We start from the raw sequence: 19,609 nt of genomic DNA, 5'->3' as shown, positions 1-19,609 counted from the left end.
TCAAGGGGCATCACTTGTGATGAATATTTTAGCCCATCAATTTCAAATCCTTCATTATCTCCATTCTGTTCAATTTGTAAAATCTTCTCCAAGTCTCTCTTCAGGTGTTAGACAGCAATCCATAAAATTGCACCTTATCTTGCAAGAGTGGGCATACCATTTCATGATAATGACATATGCCCCCAGATTTTATACAGCATGACCAAACTTGCAGGTGCAAATCCAGGCATATTCTGTATTTGTGCGTGCAATTTAATTAGTTAAGAAGCCAATCATTGCTGATTATTGCCACTTAACAGGCAATTATTGACACTAATTGACTTTAATTAGAATTTACGCACACGGCTTGGTAGGTGTATTCTATAACGTGGTTACCACCGTGCAAGCCATTTCTGGGGGGGTTTCTTTTTCCCCCAGAAGTGGTGCACACTCAGGGTGGGACTACCCCCGGCGGCTGCATTGGGCCGGCGGTAGTCCCAGAAGAGTGAGCGGTAAGCCCACGTTGGGCTTACCACTGATCTGTAAAAGGGCCCTTAAATGTTGTTGTTTTTTTAAATTATAAAAACAAATGGTGTGAAATGAACAACAACAAAAAATCCCCAAATTCGGAAAAAACAGCCAAATAAACCAAAAATGAACCAACCTTTTAGCATTGTATACTTTCCTAATAACCAGTTTGGTTTTAAGATTGCTACAATGAATCTGAGTTAGTTAGACTTACTGGGGCCGATATTCAGACCACAGGAGGTAGCTGGGCTACCTCCTGCGGTTGGCGCTGAGCCCGGATATTCAATGACAGACTATTTCCAATGACGGATATTGAATATCTGGTTTAGTTTTGGCTGGTTTCAACTTAACCAGCCAATATTAAGTGCTGGCTGGTAAAGTTGAAACCGGCCAAAGATAGGCCTACTATTAAGGTGGCCTAATTTGCCGCCAAACGTAGCTGGCAATGTGTTGAATAGTGGCGGATAGATGGTTACATAGTGTAATTTAACCGATTATCTGTGTGGCTGTATTCCCCTGCAGTCTACAAAAAGAGTTTTGTTACAGGTTAGCAACTGCAGTGTCTCACCCTGGCAAATTTCTGGAATTACGCTGAAGACAAAGGTGAAGTTATAGAACTGTCAGGTGTTGACCACACTGAAGAGCTTAGAAAAATAAAGAATATTGATACTGGCAATTGGTCAAAAATCAGAGGGGATAAAGTATGTTGCAGGGTCTTGCTGTAATATGCACTTTAGATAGAAAACGGTAAACAGGCTGAAAGATGTGAGTGATGTCCTGCTCCCAAAGAACTCTTGTGAAATGGCAAAACTCTGTAATACAGGTCAGACAAATGAGTGTTGCAAGAGAGAATAAATGTTAGAAATGTTATTTTTGTTAACAGCATCACCATCCATGCGAGGTTCAACCCCTTTAGATGTTGCAGCAGCGTCTGTCATGGACAATAATGAACTTGCCTTAGCGTTACGAGAGCCTGACTTGGAAAAGGTAATCAGCTTATTGCTTATCTTCCTATGCTATTGTATTTGCATAATAAGCATTTATATTAAACACCAGAGCTTTCTTATAATCAATTTCCTTGGAGCATTTCTGGTTTGGTATGTAGTAACTTCTTGATTTCTTTTCAGAGAATATGATGAACTATAATTTCTAACTCTTTTACTTAAAGTTTTTTATACATAGCTTAAAAGTGAGAGGGAAAAGAAATGTTACATGAAAGTATTAGGAGTTTGCCCAGCAATTTAGGGACATTAAAGGGAGAAGTTATCAAGGTGTGGTAAAAGGAGAGCTTTTAATGCACTTTGATTTACCACAGCAGTCACCAACCTGCAGCATCTGTATACCACAGGTTGCTGACTTCCATGGTAAAGTACTAATGCTGCCTGATCCGCACAGGTACGTTTCATTCAGAATCTGTTTGGAGAGCGGCTGCTCCCCTTGCACCCCCCTAGCTACGCCTTTGCCACCAAGCCGTGGCCCGATGCTTCTGAACTGCATCCTAGAGGGGCCACAATGCTGTTCTCCCAGATAGCAGTTGCACCCTCAAATCAAAGTGCCCCCCCCCAAGTAGCACCCGCAACTGCCCCATCACAATCCGCCTCCCAATCACAGCTGTCCCTGATCCAAAGCCTCCCTTGATAAGCATTCCTGATTCGAAGGCCCTGTCTGATGAGCCCCCCGATCCAAAGTCCCTCACCCCGAAGAGACTCTCACTTCTGAAATGACTTCCCCAAACATAAGTACATAAGTATGGCCGTACTGGGGCAGACCGAAGGTCCATCAAGCCTAGCATCCTGTTTCCAACAGTGGCCAATCCAGGTCACAAGTACCTGGCAAGATCCCAAAAGGAGGTGAGTTAAAATTTTCAGGCTAGCACTTTTATTGAAAATAAGACATCATAAAACAAAGACTTGAAAGAGAAAGTCCCAGTTCAGAAGCTGTTCACTGCTTTGCCTTGGTTCTTTGCACAGTAAAGCATTTCTGTAAAAGCCTTCACAGATCCTTTGTATGCACACAGTAAGCCAGACTGCTGAGGCTATTAGTATAGCTCCTGATTCCTTACGGCCATGCTTCTCAGCCCAGTCCTTGAGACTCACCCAGGAGGGTATCCACAGTAAGTACTCACGACATAAATTGACATGCAATGGAAGCAGTTCATGCAAATGTATCTCATGCATATTCACTGTGGATATTCTGAAAACCAGACTGGCTGGGTGGGTCCCGAGAACTGGGTTGAGAACCCCTGGCATGGGAAAATGAACAAAAATCCAAACTTTTCCTCTCAGTTAGAATCCTTCTTAAAGCCAGCCCTCATCTCCTCCCCATTTTTGAAAGGCAGGCTACCAACTGACTCCTTGTACAGCCAGCCATCATCTTGTTTCCTGACAGGAGACTCACTAGCTGTCTCCTTTTAAATAGCCTTTATGTAAACTCTTCTTCCTCCTTGACAGAAGTGTCACCAACTGTCTCATTTTTTCACGTAACCCTTACCGGTTGTTCTAGTGGTTTCTTGGGCAGGACCAGTCCACAGACACTGCTGCCCTTTCCAAATTCATCACTAAAAATGGCAACTCTAATCATAGTCTCGTGGTACTACTGCTAAAGGGTCACGTTTCCATATATGAATTTGAGGTCTGATTCTTCTGGGACGGTCATGGCAGCCATTTTGTAAAGGTAGCCATGAAAAGCATGAGCAAGTAGGCATCTATCCTGCTCTTTGGACCCCACTAGACCATCAAGACTCTACTAGGTAGATCCAGGGGGGCTACAGGATGGGGAGGTGGGGGAGCTCATTCGGCCTTTCTTCACATTGGGTAGTGGGTGGGAGAAGAATCAGGATCACAAGGGAGGGAGGGGGACACCTGTAAAGCCTTATTTTTTGTCCTAACTTTAGTCGCTTACTTAAAAAGTTAGAGGTTTGAATATGGCCACTAACTGGTTATGTTTTGGCTCCTCCCAGGCTCCACCGGAGCTCCACCCACGGACCACCTCAGCACTAGCCGGAGAGTGCAGGGTGGTCTTTGGTGATATTCAGCAACACTGTCTGGTTAGGTGCCACTAAATATTAGCACTTAGGCGGTCACTAGCGATTTAACTCGGCAGGAACCTCTCTTATTCAATTAAATCACTTTGAATATCAGGCAATGTATTTCAAAACACTATCCAAAGAAAGACATTTCTTATTTTGCTACCCAGAGGTTTATAGTTATGAGGTTTATTCCTTTTAAAGTTTTCCTTCAAATGTGGAATTAAATTTCAAGGTGCTATTTGTATATATGTTGAACTTTCCCAGCTAATTGCTTCCACTAACAAATACACATCCCTATTAAAAGTTTTAAAAATCAGAAAAAAACAACTGGTCCATTTATTTTTTTATCATTTATTTATTTATTTGCTACATTTGTACCCCACATTTTCCCACCTATTTGCAGGCTCAATGTGGCTTACATTATATTGCAAAAGATATAGTTATGAACAGAGTAAGAGGTTGTTCTAAATCAACATATTACTATGTAAGAATTAAGGAAGATATGTCTGTGGAATAATTTACATAACACATAATGAAAAAGAAAAAACATATGATAGTATGGCTAATATAATCAGTTTAGAGGGATTAGTTGGTGGTTGGTTTAGATATAGAATAATCATGGGAATACAGGTCAAAAAATTAAAAAAAAGTATAAGGTGATACCTTTTTAATGGCCTGATTCACTCAGGGAGGCAATTCTACAAACTGGCACCTCAAAGGGGTAAGCATTGCATCAATTCTATAATGGCTTAATAGGGGTAGACTGACCATTGGAACAATAGGGCAGTGCCCGAGAGCCCACAGCAGTAAGAGGTCCACTCTCCTCTAGGCTCCATCCAGTTTAATGACTTTGATGGGGGATTAGGGGCCCCTGCAGCTTAAAGGTGCATTTAATCTGTTTTTGAATACTAGTATAAAGCTGCTTTGGCACCAAAAATTAGGCACACCAACTTTTGTCAATAACTGGTATAAGCTGACACCTAAGTGCGCTAATCAAAACACAATCTATAAGTTGCACATGTCATTTGACTACATGCCCATGACATACCCATGCCCTGCCCAGTGGTGTGCTGGTAAATTTTTAACAACAGGCTCTTTCCCCGGTCCACCTCGGCATACGTAAGAAGGCAGGACTAAGGGCACGAAGTTCACGCGAACTGCAGCAAACAGGGAGGAAAAGCTTGGGCAGCAGGGCTTTAACGCGGCGCTTCAACGGCGAGAAGGTATTTCAAAAAGATGGATGGGAGCGGGAGGGGACAGTGGGGGTGAAGGGCAATCGCTGGGCATGTTTGGGAGGGGAGGTAAGCATGGCGCCCTCCTGCCATGCTTACCTCCTGCAATGGAGCCGGCTCGCCCCGAACAACAACTGGCTCGCAAGAGCTGTCAAAATTTAACAAGCGGCTCTTGCGAGCCGGAGCGAGCCGGCTCCAGCACACCACTGGCCCTGCCCATTGTAAAGCCCTCTTGTAGTTCCGCTATGCAAATTAGGCACATCCCCCCCACCCCCACCGATATTGAAAGTGATTTAAGTGGGCAGGAGAGGCTGATAAACTGGGCAGTGCCATTGAATATCGCCTCTGAGGCTCTGTCTCCAGAAAAAGTGGTATGTCAAGCAAGGGTAGCTTCAGCTGTTTTTTGGCATTTGTGCTGAAGAATTGCTCATGTAGGAATTGAAACACCTGTTTTAATCCTCATTGATTTGGTTTAGAAACCTGTGTGACCCCTGATGAACGGTTGTCCGAAACTTGGCCAGGTCATGTCCTGTTTTCCAATAAAATCTTGTTTGGATGAACTCGTCTACTCTTCTTTCCCTGGATCACTGCTACTGTTGTGTCGTTTGCTTCTGTTCTGCAGTGGGCTTTCTCCTGTTTGTTTTCATTCAGGTTAAGAATGGTAAAGGGTGGCAGTGTTGGATAGGAGCCAGGGGTTATGTGGGTGCTGGTAGTATTCAGTGCTGGCGCCCCATAACTAAATGGGTGAATTTAGGACATTTCAGTCCACCCGCTTAGCTATGTGAGTGCTGGCACTGAATATTAGCTGGCATCTGCATAACTATTTTTCTGTAAAAAGAGCCCTTCAATCTCCCTCCTAGCCTCAGAAATTTCTTCCTTCGACCTCCCCTCAGGGCCCCGCCATGCAGACCTCTCCACCTCCTCCCCAAACAGCCCCCAACTTCCCCCCATCACTGTCTAGGTAGGCATAGTGGGGTTGATGGAGGCAGGAGCTGAGCCTCCTCGTTCCTGCCCCTTATGATTGCTGTCTCAAAATGGGTGCCACAACCTCAGACAGCAGCCACAAGAGGCAGGAGCAAGGAGGCTTTGCTCTTGACACCATCAACCCCACTAGGACCAGGGCTATCAGATAGGCCCTGGAGGGCCTACCTAGACAGAGGGGGGAACAGGGGGCTGTTTGGAGAGGGGGTAGAGGGGTCTGTATGGTGGGGTCTTGGGAGGAGATGGATGGAAGGGGGAATGCAATATTCAGCGTGGCCCGCATAAGCCCTAGCGACCACCATTGTGCAAATTAGCCCATGATATCCAGTTCTGGTGCCCAGTCATGGCCGGCACTGAAATCCAGGGCTAATCTAGACAGTGACAATCGTCATTTAAAAATACATTGACCACCGCTGGCTGAATATTGGTCAGACTGTTTATAGAATAGTCCACAGTACTTATGCTTATAACTGCCAATTATTGGCGCCAATCATGTACATGCTATCATTCTATTAATTTAACACAATATTGTCACCTGTATTTAGGCCTCAGTTGATAAAAAGAGGTGGCTAAACCTTTTTTTTTAATGGAAGAAAATATTTTTTTCTGGAGTACGCTCCTTATGTGATAAAATCCAGTTTGAGAATTAGGATAGCTTTTGCTTTCTAAAGATAATTCCCCCTGTAACTCTGTCTTGTTTTCCTATTTAAGGTGGTACGATATTTAGCTGGATGTGGGTTGCAAAGCTGCCATTTGTTATTGTCTAAGGGGTATCCAGACATCGGATGGAATCCAGTTGAAGGGGAACGGTATTTGGATTTTCTTCGGTTTGCTGTGTTTTGTAATGGTAGGAAATCTTCAGTTACCTTAAAATATATTTCTCTACTGCAGGCTTCTTATGCTCTGTTATTGAGAGTATCCAAACAATACAGTTGGTGTTTTTTTTTAATTAACAGTTTTCTTCTGCATCTTTGGTCTGCCAGCTCAATCATAATTAGGACAGGCTTCTGAAAGTTCACTGATAGTTGCACATTTTAGTCCCAGACCACAACTTTCTTGAGAACCCTTCAGGCCCCAGGGTTTGTCTTTGCACAGTGACGATTCATTTCTTCTCCAATGGCTTTTGTTGCGGATCCATTCATTAGGAGGGGTGTTGTGAGTGTGCATGTGGGGGAGGGGGGCTCTTTTTAAGGTTCATGCCATGAAGGAGATGTCAGGAGTGGGGGGGCCTCTTGTTGAGGGACCATGGATTGGTGGGGTGACAGGAGTGGGGGGGGGGTCTATGTCTTGGGAGGAGGTGTTGGGAGTAAGGGGGGCCTTTTGTGGGGGGGGGCAGTATCTTTGTGGGGTTCAACAGGGGCCCATGGCCAGAGGGGTTCAGAGTGGGGGGAGGGAATCTGTACTGGAAAGGGAGGAGGGAGTTCTCTTATGCAGGTTCTGGCTGATATTCATCAGTGACCCGCATAATTATGTTATATGAGTCCTGGCTGAATATTGGCTGGGGCCCACATAAGAACCAGTAGCCTAGAGATGCCCAGATAGCCCCAGATATTCAATTCCCTGAATATCCAGCCTAATTTAGTCGACAGTGGTCAATGCTTAAAAAAACACTGACTGCCACTAGTTGAATATCGCTGGTCTGTTACTAAGATGGCTTAAACTAGTTTAAAAACTGTGTCTTTGATTCCAGATTCTTAGAGTCTGTTGTGTAAAATCAAATGTTCTACCAGGTTGGCAGCTGCACTCATGTTTAGGGTAATTAGAAGAACAGATCCGGATTGGCACATATGAAGTTGTTAATGCCTACCAACCTATTGCTATGCAAAGAACAGAATTCCATTTTTCTTGAATATAAGGTGTTAGTGGTTTCTAGATACCATGAAACCTGTAGAACAACTATCTTCTCTAGTATTTTGGCAACAAAGGGAAGGCTAGAAATAGGATAGTCTGCTTGGATATTTATTAAGTGTGAGCAGATACTAGCTATTTTTCATGTATCTGTAACTCTGCCTTACTCCTTGTATTTAGCAAAGGCTCCTGAACCCTCTGTTGAACCTCTAGCAACCTTGCTGAGCAACTTCTTCAGACAACCCTTCTTTGGTCCACTGCTTTCACCCAACACTTCTGTCCTCCACACACCACAGCCATACTGTACACCTGAAACTCCCTCCCATTCCTTGAAATATACATCCACCTAGTCTCCTAGTATGCTACCTCTCTGGATATGAGACAGGCGAAAAGGAGGAGCAAACCTCACATGAATGTCAGCAACAAACAGAAAAAAGTGAGGTAGATCCAAGGAGGATATCAAGTGTTTTTTATTGGAAAAACAGCTAAAAGACGACCCATCACGGCCGTGTTTCGGCACAAAAGGCCTGCATCAGGGGTCTGGTGAATCTCTGATGTTATGGCAGAAATGCTTAATAACGAGATTATGGTTGAAGTACTTGCTGTAAAATCCTTGTAATATCCTCAGCGGGACAGAAGCGCTAAATAGCAGTCGCCGTCCAAACGGCAAGAGTCAGTACTTCAGTGCTGCAAATATTGCAAAAAAGAAAAAAAAAAGTTGCAGCACTGACTCTCGCTGTTTGAATGATGACTGCTATTTAACGCTTCTGTTCCGCTGAGGATATTACAAGGATTTTACATCAAGTGCTTCAACCATAATCTCATTGTTAAGCATTTCTGCCATAACTTCAGAAATTCTCCAGACCCCTGATGCAGGACTTTTGTGCCATCTTTTAGCTGTTTATCCAATAAAAAACACTTGATATCCTCCTTGGATCTACCTCACTTTTTTCTGTTTGTATCTCTCTGGATACCCCAGCTGGCTCTCCAGGGCCAGCTGCTGATTTTTGGCAGGATTATCAGGATAGCTGCCATAACTTACTTTTCTGGGTATCGGCACTGAACATCAGCTATGCACACATAAGTTTCTGCGGTCAGGTTTTACATCCTGGCACTGAATATCCGGGTATAACTTTAAACACTGGAGACAATATTGTGAAGCAATGCTGACTGTAGAGTTTAAATATCAGGGGATTTATTCATGGCAGTAGTTGTGCAAGAGGGAGCCCATGTTCTGATGGGTAACAGCTACACATCCCCAGCTATTGCACAGCTGAAACATCCATGTTACAACATGAACAGAGGCTGACCGACAACCATCCTGGATTTTGATCCAAATGTGGTGTCCCTGCCACAGAGCTCATACCCATAGGCCAGTGGTTCCCAAACCTGGTCCTGGAGGCACCCCAGCCAGTCAGGTTTTCAGGATATCCACAATGAATATTCATGAGAGAGATTTGCATGCAGATATCCTGAAAACCTGACTGGCTGGGGTGCCTCCAGGATCAGGTTCGGGAATCACTGCCATAGTGCAGTAGCTGGGCAATACAGTTGTCTGGCCTTTTTTGCTCTAAAACAATGCCCACTGTCCCAACTGCATATGGAGGGTAACTCTGTAAAGGGGGGGGGGCTATTTTTACGAACAAGAACATGCCTAATGGGGCTATTGTATAAGGAAAATAGGCACCTAAGCAAATAAGGAGGTTTGGTTTCCTAAGTCTGTGCACAGAAAGAACAGGATGAGAACCCCTACACGAAAAACAATATACAAAAAAGAGTAGGTGTGGGCAACGAACATTCAGTATCCATATACAAGTTCAAAATAAATGTTAAATTGTTGAAGCACCTCATATAAAAAGACCTGACATGGGACCCTGTTTTGGAGGTGGTCTGCCTGCCTCATGGGTCATGTATGCTATGAAAATAAAAATAGAAAACACAAATGCAAACCAATATAACATAAAATAACAAAAAAAGACACATCGGACCACCGCCAAAACACAGTGTCGTGTTGGGTCCTTTTATATGAGGTGCTTCAACAATAAAATTTCTTGTGAACTTGCATTTGGTAGCTGGAAGTTTGTCGCTCACCCCTGCTCTTTTTTTGTACACACATTTTCTAAATCTATATCAGGAATCTTTCCAGATATGGACTTTTGCATGCTCAGTTCAAACCACCCTCATGGCAACTTATTTGGCCAGTGAACTCAATCAAACAGCAGACACATTAAGCTGACAATTGGAACCTCATTATAGGCCCTTGGATATCAATTTACTAGAAAAGATTTTCAGGAAATGGAGTTATCTAACACTAGACTAGCTAGCATCCCAAATCAACAAAGAATATCTATGCTTCAGTTCTCAACCAATTCTTTATAGAATGCTAGCTTATCTGGTAAAAAATAAATCTGCATTTTAGGTGCAATCACTTACCATTGCCATAGGGTGGGTGTAAATGCTCGTACCAAGCTTGTTAAAGAACATGCATACATTATAGTAGTTTCTAATATATGCATGTAAATGTGTGCCATGCCCACACTCTGCCCAAATTCTGCCTATGCGAATGCCTAGCTGCAAATTATGTGCCATCAAATATTGGTATACTTATAGAATAGCTGGAAAATAGTCATTTATGTGTGTGTCAACCAGGGGCGTGGCCAAACTTCGGCGGGAGGGGGGTCCAGAGCCCGAGGTGGGAGGGCACATTTTAGCCCCCCCCCTGGCGTCGCTGACCCCCTCACCATTGCCGACCCTCTCGACCCCCCCCTCCCGCCACCAACCCGCCGTCGCCTACCTTTGCTGGCGGGAGACCCCAACCCCCATCAGCCAAGGTCCTCTTCTTCTTGCAAAAGGATTCCTTTCTGTTTCTGACATCAGGACGTCAGAGTCACAGAACGAAGCCTTGCAGATCAGCTGATCTGCAAAGCTTCATTCTGTGAGTTTGACGTCCTGCACGTTGTACGTGCAGGACATCAGAAACAGAAGGAAGCCTTTTGTGAGAAGAAGAGGACCTTGGCTGGTGGGGGTTGGGGTCCCCCACCAGCAAAGGCAGGCAACGGCGAAGGCAGGTTGGCTGCGGGAGGGGGGGTCGGGCGGGTCATCGGCAGGGAGGTCCAGGGCCAAATCTATGGGGGCAAAGGCCCCCCCGGCCCCATGTAGCTATGCCACTGGTGTCAACCCACACACATACATCACCTGAATGCTGGCATTTACACATATTGTAGCTGCCAACATTTAGGCAGCTCCTTATGGAATTACCCCCTTAAAGTTAACCTCAGCATAGTGCTTTGGATTTTCACCCAAGCTTCCCTTACAAAAACCTGAATTGGCTGCTGCCTCCCACCTGGAAGAGGATGGTCTTCTTTCTAGAACTAGATTTGGAAAGAGGAGACACTCCTCTGAGGGAAAAAAAATGCTGACTCCTGGGGCCCAATAATCTGCTGGCAGTATTATACTGGAAATTCAGTGCTAGGCCATGTCCGAGCTCTGGCATTGACTTTCCAGGTATACAGAGCTGGCTAGCGCAAAGCTGGTTCAGTGCAATATTCTGCCTTTTATGCGGTCCTATTTATTTTGTCATCTTTAACCAGTTAAGTTGCCAAATATTATTTGCACTTAACTGGTGAAATGCCGACTCTACTCCTGGAATGCCCCCAAAGTAGCCGGTCTAGCTTGGATGCTGGCATTTTGAGTGGCACTACCTGGTTAAATGCAGCTGAAAATGCCTGCTTAGTCCCTCACAGGCAATTTGAACGGCTAGGAGCCTCTCCTGGCCATTTCAATCATTTTGAATATCAGGCCGCTAGTTATCTTTATGAAATATTTCTCCTGTAGAAGGTGTGCTAACCTATAGGAACATTTATTTCTGTCTCTGCATGAAAGTCAGTGCCACATACACATATAAAACCAAAATACATGTTATTAGGTGGAAATCACCGACACTTTCATGTACAGATTCTCTCTAAGGACTTAGCTTTTTAGACTTGCTAGTAGTGCATAGATTGCGTTAAACAACCCAATTGTATCCAGATAGCTGAAAGTACCCCAAATTAGTGTATTAAGCATTCCCCCTCCCCTTTTGTGCCTATCTTTAATAGCATTTCTTCCTTATCTGGCTGAAAATTTAAAGCATCCAATTTTTTAGCTTAATGGAATGCATTATTCCTCCCTATAAAAAGTGATTGATTGCTTGGTTAGTTTAAAAGCTCGTGGTAACTCCTCCAAATAGGGCAGTAACTTTCAGAAACTACCTGCTGATAAAAATATTATTGCTTAATTAAAAGTGTAGGCAGTATAATTGCATCTGGGATACCATATTAAAGAACAACAACTAATTTAATAAGCAGCTTTAATATTACTGCACATAAATGCTTTGGGGCAGTACTTCTCCCAAGAACATTTCTCTAAATCTTTTATTTGTTTGAATCTGGATAGCTTGAGTGTGCTACTTTCATTGCTACAGTCTGTTTTGGATTTAGTTGATCTGAAAATTCTGAGAGAGCAATTTTAAGACTGAGTACATGCAGCGAGCAGGCATTGTCATGGAACAATTGTCCATGCTGATGTCTGAAAGCAATAGTAAGAACATCTAATGGTGTGGAGGGGCATTTTTGATAAAATGTCTATTTTGGATATTTTGCTAAAAAATTCCAAAAATTGAGTGTTGAACATAGCCATTTTGGAACCTGAAAAACATCGTCCTTGTAGGAACCTATTTTATAAAATTGCATTTTTTCTTAGACATTTTGTGCTCAGTGCATTTTTCTTTTGGGACCATTTTGAAAAATAAAACATCCAAGAGAGAAACACCCAAAAAACAGCCATTGGGATGTCTGGGGGGGGCCATCATTCTTAGTAGACTGGCCATCCCAGCAGAGTAGTGAAGTAGTCTAAGGGACACTGCAGTGGACTTCACGTTAAAAGTCTCAGGTATGTATTTCACCATTACCCCCTTATATTTTATGAGAAGCCCTCTAAAATCTACCAAAAACCTATTGTAACCAACTGTTCACCAGTACAATAGCCCTTATGTCTGCAGGTGTCACCCATATGTAGGTATAGTAGGTATTTAGGGGTTTTATTTTTTTTTTTTTTGAAAGACTGACAATTTCCACCACAAGTGTACCAGTTAGAGAAGGATATGGCCTGGGTCTCCTTCTCTACAGTCCACTGGACTGACCACTAGGCTACTCCTGGGACCTTCCTGCTGCTGTAATACAAGTGGCCATCATATCTGAAGCTGTCATAGAGCCTGGTATATACTGTCACTGCCACACCTTAGGAGGCTGGGAGGGGGTCAGTGACCATTGGGGGGAGTAAGGGGGTTATGCATTAATTCCTGTAGTGGTCATTTGGTCATTTAGGGCACCTTTTGGTTACTTAGTCATGATTGAAAACAGGCCTAGCCAAAGACGTCTTAATTTTGGCCCTAGACATTTTTATTTTGTTCCATTATTGCAGAAGAACACCTATCTTTTGGGGTCGCCCAGGTCCCAAACAAAACACACCTCTTTGAAATTTGGACGAATTGTGGAGCAAAATATCTAAAATCAAGGTGTTGAAAATTGTAACTTGGACGTTTTTGAGAGAGAAACATCCTTCTGCCACCTTATGACTTTTTCTGTTTTGACAATGAGCCCTGTAATATTATATAGGAACATAGTAAATGTCAGCAGATAACGATCTGCATGGTTCATCCAGTCTGCCCAACAAGGCAGCCAGAGCTGCATCTGCCACTCTGTGCACTTCTAGATAAAATAAAGGATTTTTTAAAATGTATTTATAAAAACTTCAATTTACAGTACCCCAAAGATAAACTTTGTCAAGAACTATGCCAGAAATAATAAGAAAAATAGTTAAGGATCTTCAAATAACCCCTAAATAGAGGGGGGTGGGGGGGGGGGGGTGCACAATACACAGTGCCTGAGAGGAGGTAATAAGGAAATTAAATCAAGAAAAACAATTAGCACCTAATTCTTTAAAGTTCAATATCCATCTTGGTTATCACTTAGGAGTCCTAGCATCTAAAAAGGAACAAAGCTGTGAAGGTTCAAAGAAATGAAAAGTAGTATTATCTATCTGCAATGCATATTTATATGGAAACCTTAACTGAAATCTAGTCCCCAGAGAGGGGCATAATTGAACGCAAACGCCCATGTGTAAGAATGTCCATCTCCGAGGGTGGGCTGAATCGTACTTTCGAAAAAGATGGACGTTTATCTTTAGTTTCAAAAATACGGTTTGTGCCAGGCAAATGCATTGGATGTGGGTGATTTTTGAGATATGGACGTTTGTTTGAGCTGGTGTTTTCGTTTTTCAGCGATAATTGAAACCGAAGCATCCCAGCCCAAAAACAACCAAATCCAAGGCTTTGGGTAGTGGGAGGGGCCAGGATTCATAGTGTACTGGTCCCCCTCACATGCCAGGACACCAACCGGGCACCCTAGGGGGCACTTTTAAAAAATAGGAAAAAACATTAAATTACCTCCCAGGTGCATAGCTCCTTTACCTTGGGTGCTGAGACCCCCAAATCCCCCCCAAAACCCACACCCCACAACTCAACACCATTACCATAGCACTTAATGGTGAGGGGGGGCACCTACATGTGGGTACAATGGGTTTTTTTGGGGGGGTTAGAGGGCTCCCATTTACCACCACAAGTGGTACAGGTATGGGGGATGGGCCTGGGTCCACCTGCCTGAAGTGCATTGCATTACCCACTAAAACTGCTCCGGGGACAGGACTTGTTGCTGCTGTATAACCTTGGCACAGCAGTTCACACCGTAAGACTAATCTCCCTGAAAACGTCCTTTATTTCAATAACCGTGTTTACTCACAGTTAACTGCAGATCAGAGGTTGTGCCCCACTGGCAACGAGTCTCCCTGGTACTAAGATTAGCAGTAGGTCAGAGCTGGCAGAATGGTGTACAATGCCCTCTTTCAGAAACATTCAAGGTAAGAACTAAGTTCTGTAACTTGGCTAACACACGAAAGGGATCTAAAACGGACTTCTAAAAATGGCCACTACCTCGTGGACTACCAGAAACAAAACAGGGCACACTCTGACCCAGTAAGCAGAGGGAAAAGCACCATGGGAGAAGAGCCTACCAACTACCAACACCGTGAGACTGTAACACAAGCTAGTGAAATCACGGAGCCCAATACCCTACACCCACCACAATACAATGTTGATGTGACCCTGCAGTGCACCCGAGAGCCACATCTGACCCAGGAAAAGGCTGTGAGAGGATCGAACACATTCTGCTGTCATGGAGGTGGGTACGGAATTTGAGGGTGGCATAGAGGCTGGGAAATAAGGTTTTTGCAAGTGGGTTTTATTTGGTGGGAGGGGGTTAGTGACCACTGGGGGAGTCAGGGGAGGTGATTCCCGATTCCCTCCGGTGGTCATCTGGTCATTTAGGGCACTTTTTTGGGACTTGTTCGTGAGAAAAAAGGGTCCAAAAAAGGGTCCTAAATTCTCGCTGAAAACGCCTTTCTTTTTTCCATTATCGGCCGAGCGCGCCCATCTCTGCTCGGCCGATAACCACACCCCAGTCCCGCCTTCACCTCGCCTCCGACACGCCCCCGTAAACTTTATTCGTTCCTGCAACGGAGTGCAGTTGAAGACGACCAAAATAGGCTTTTGATTATACCGATTTGGCCGCCCACGGGAAACGGACGCCCATCTCCCGAACATGGGCGTTTTTCTCCTTTCGAAAATAAGCTTGAAAGTCAGCACTTTCTGCCTCATAGAATGAAACTTCTTCCTTTTCTTCTGCGTCCACCTGGAAACATCAGGAAATATACGAATCTTATCCCCCCAAAATGTAACTGAGGTAGTTTGACGTAAATATAGTCTAAATAAAGCCTCCTTGTCTTGAGGAAATGCAAAAGAGACCAGGAGGGTGGCTCGAAAAACCACTTCCTCCTGAGACCTCTCCAACAATGCTGTAACATTCAATCTGTCTGAAGATAATTCTGCAGCTACTGGGCCTTCAACGTTCGCCTCCAATGCTGATGAAGAAACAGGCAAAAAATATAAAATAAAGGATTTTTAAAGTGAATATGAAACTCACTGAAAGCCACTGTAGCTCTATAAAATGTGTGATGTGAACCATGATTTTGCATCTCACTGTCACATTTTGAACTAGCTGCAGGGCTTCAATGTAACATCTGGTAGCTCCATTGGATAAATCTGTAAAGAGGGCATCAATATTTCAGTGCCAAGAACACATGTACATGACCAGAATACCAGCATATATATGTGTCAATATACCCACATAAATGCCAATAGTGAGTCTATGTGCTAGTCTATAAAATTTATTTATTTTTATTTCAGCATTTATATCCCATAATTCCCAATAATATATTGTTTTAATGTGGCTTGCAGTGAAAACAGTTAAGTACAAACTTCAGCGAAACAAATGAAGTATAAACTAACAGCTGATCTCTAAATAAAATGGTGTGTAGTTTGGAGATTGTCATACACATTGGGTGGGCGGGGGGGGGGGGGGGGGGGGGGGTCCACATACTTACAGGCCTTTATTGTATTTATTATAGTTCAACTCTTCTTCCACATTCTTTCTTTCTTTGTCGTTTTTCTACTTTTAGTTCTCTTTTTCTTTTCTTATTTTTAGCACATTCTCTCTTCTCCGAGATATTTTTAGATTGTAAGCTGTCCTGATGGTCCCCCACAGGGCAGAATAGGAATTCTGAGTTAAACTTGAATAAATCTTATTTTCTTTTCCATGTTTTATTTTGTTTGATTTCTATTGAATAAACTTGGGAACTTGGCATAAATTATATAATACTTTTAATTTGTGATTTTTGTTTAGTAATTTCTATGACTGGTGTAATGATTGGATCTAAATTATGCTTGTGTATTTTTGCTGCTGTGCTAATATTCTATAAAGTAAAGTAGCTGCTTACTTTTCTTTGTAGAATAAGCTCCAGATTGGTCCTCCTGTATAGAATTGCCCTCCACATATCTGTAGTCCAAAATGAGCAGTGTCATCAGCTGAAGAACCAAACAAAAATCAGCATATACTAAAAATGGTTTCAGACTCTGTAAAAAGATGCTAAAGATAAAATACATTCATCAGTACTGGTTTCATTTGGGATTTAAAGGCTAATCTCGGATCCTGTGTAACAACCAGATACAAGATCTCACAATAAATAAGGATCAGTTGATAGGGTCAGTTCCATAACAGGGCACCTACAATTAGGCACCCAGAGGTTGTCTTGTATAAAGGAATATAAAAACCAACTTTCCTTTATAGAATACTAGCCTAACTGAATATTCATGCGCCTAATATTTAGGCTTACTTAAAAACATAAGTGTTGCTATACTGGGACAGACCGAAGGTCCATCGAGCACATTATCCTATTTCCAGCAGTGGCCAATCCGGATTACAAGTACCTGACAAGATCCCAAAACAGTACAACACATTTTATGCTGCTTATCCTAGAAATAAGGAATGGATTTTCCCCAAGTCCGTCTTAATAATGCCTTATGGACATTTTTTTAGGAAGTTATCCAAACCTTTTTTAAACCTTGCTAAGCTAACTACTTTTACCACATTATCTGGCAGTGAATTCCAGAGTTTAATTACACATTGAGTAAAGAAATATTTTCTCCAATTTGTTTTAAATTTACTACTTTGTAGTACCCTCCTATGAAAGTCTCACAGAATCCTCTGGGCTCACAGACCCCAAGCTAGGAACCAGTGGTTTAAATATTTATTACATTTGTACCCTGTGCTTTCCCGCTCATCGCAGGCTCAACGCGGCTTACATAGTAAGCTTAAATAGTAATCTCAGCTTAATTATCTAAGGGGTAAATATTCAGCTGGCAGTGGTCAGTGATTTGTTTTCTCCTTCGCTGGCTTTATTTCCAAATATTCAATGCCAGGCCATGTCCAAACATTGGCATGGAATATCCAGGTATGTGTGGCCAGCCGGCACTTTACCAGTTAAGGGCATCTCTTGACCGCCCACTGAATAGTCAGTTTCAGCTTAGGCAGTTAGGGGTGAACTGTATATATGGCGTCAAAAAAATCTGGGGGTTAGTGATGATGTTCAACAACACTATCCAGTTAAGTTAGGATAGCCCCACAGAGGCGATTTAACCAGACAGGAAGCTCTCCTTCCTGGTTAAATCACTTTGAATATTGACCCCTAAAATTCTCAAATATCAGCAAACAACCCAGCAGTATCTTCTGCTGTGGCTCTAAAGATTGTCTCTTTCATAGAACATAAGAGTAGCCCCAGTGGTCCATCTAGCTCAGTATCCAATCCAAGGGCAAGCAGTTGCTTCCCCATGTCTTTCTCTATAGCAGATTGTGGACTTTTCCTCCGTGAACTTGTCCAAACCTTTTTTAAACCCAGATAGGTTAACCACTGTTGCTACATCCTCTGGCAAACAGTTCCAGAGCTTAACTATTTCTTGAGTGAAAAAATATCTCCTCCTATTTGTTTTAAAAGTATTTCCATGTAATTTCCTTGAATGCCCCCTAGACTTTGTTCCTTTGGAATGAATAAAAAAATCAATTTATTTCTACTCGTTCTGCACCACTTAGAATTTTATAGACCTCAATCATATCTCCTCTCATCCGTCTCTTCTCCAAGCTGAAGAGCCCTAACCTCTTTAGCCTTTCCTCATATGAGGCCTTACTTGTTAATCATATACTACTTTGATTTCCTCGAGTGAATTGGCCACTCCCCATGTTTGTGGTCTAAGGAAGGGTTAATTATGATGTTAAGATGGTGTTAAAACGTTTTTCTTTGTGGAGATGTATTGAATTTGTATATTTTCCCTGTGTTGCATGTAACAAGTTTATTACTTGTGTAATATAATTTAAGCAATAAAAAATAAATAACAAAAAAAATATTTTGTTCCAGCCTCTATGCCAGTCTCAGATGTCATTCTCAGGTCCATCACAGCAGTATGCAGGTCCCTGGAGCAGTTTTAGTGGGTGCAGTGCACTTCAGGCAGGCGGACCCAGCCCCATCACCCCCTACCTGTTACACTTGTGGTGGTAAATGGGAGCCCTCCAAAACCCACCAGAAACCCACTGTACCCACATCTAGGTGCCCCCCTTCACCTGTAAGGGCTATGGTAGTGGTGCACAGTTGTGGGTAGTGGGTTTTGGGGGGGGGGGGGTTGTGGGCTCAGTGCACTTCAGGCAGGCGGACCCAGGCCCATAACCCCCTTACATGTTATGTTTGTGGAGGAAACAGCGAACCCTCCAAAATCCACCACAAGCCCACTGTACCCACATCTAGGTGCCCCCTTCACCCGTAAGGGCTATTGTAGTGGTATACAGTTGTGGGTAGTGGGTTTTAGGGAGGTGGGGGGGGGGGCTTAGCACACAAGGTAAGGGAGCTATGTACCTGGGAGCAATTTATGAAGTCCACTGCAGTGCACCCTAGGGTGCCTGGTTGGTGTCCTGGCATGTCAGGGGGACCAGTGCACTATGAATGCTGGCTCCTCCTACGACCAAAGGGCTTGGATTTGGTCGTTTCTGAGATGGGCGTCCTCGGTTTCCATTATCGCTGAAAACCGGGGACGACCATCTCTAAGGTCGACCTAAATGTGGAGATTTGGGCGTCCCCAACCGTATTATCGAAACAAAAGATGGACGTCGATCTTGTTTCGATAATACAGGTTTTCCCGCCCCTCCATCGGGACGTTTTGCGAGGACGTCCTCAGCAAAACTTGGGCATCCCTTTCGATTATATTATTATTATTATTATTATTTATTACATTTGTACCCCGCGCTTTCCCACACAATTTTCAATAAAACAGTAGTAAAACAACGTAAAGTCGGGCTTAGTAGTGTATGATAAGTTGAGCTAGATAATACAGTGGTGGAAATAAGTATTTGATCCCTTGCTGATTTTGTAAGTTTGCCCACTGACAAAGACATGAGCAGCCCATAATTGAAGGGTAGGTTATTGGTAACAGTGAGAGATAGCACATCACAAATTAAATCCGGAAAATCACATTGTGGAA

At 43.2% G+C, this 19,609-nt stretch overlaps 1 protein-coding gene across 1 annotated transcript in view; it reads left to right on the top strand.

Annotated features, from left to right (window-relative positions):
* Nucleotides 1-19,609, top strand: part of RYR2 (ryanodine receptor 2) — a 908,577-nt gene that overhangs the window by 400,880 nt on the left and 488,088 nt on the right. The window contains 2 exon segments of the mRNA XM_030194683.1: nucleotides 1,391-1,494; nucleotides 6,460-6,595. Coding sequence (XP_030050543.1) covers nucleotides 1,391-1,494; nucleotides 6,460-6,595 — 240 coding nt within the window.

This window comes from Microcaecilia unicolor, chromosome 3 (assembly GCF_901765095.1).
Source record: "Microcaecilia unicolor chromosome 3, aMicUni1.1, whole genome shotgun sequence".
NCBI lineage: Eukaryota > Metazoa > Chordata > Amphibia > Gymnophiona > Siphonopidae > Microcaecilia > Microcaecilia unicolor.
The sequence above is the reverse complement of the archived record's forward strand: the minus strand, read 5'-3'. Positions and strand labels throughout refer to the sequence as shown.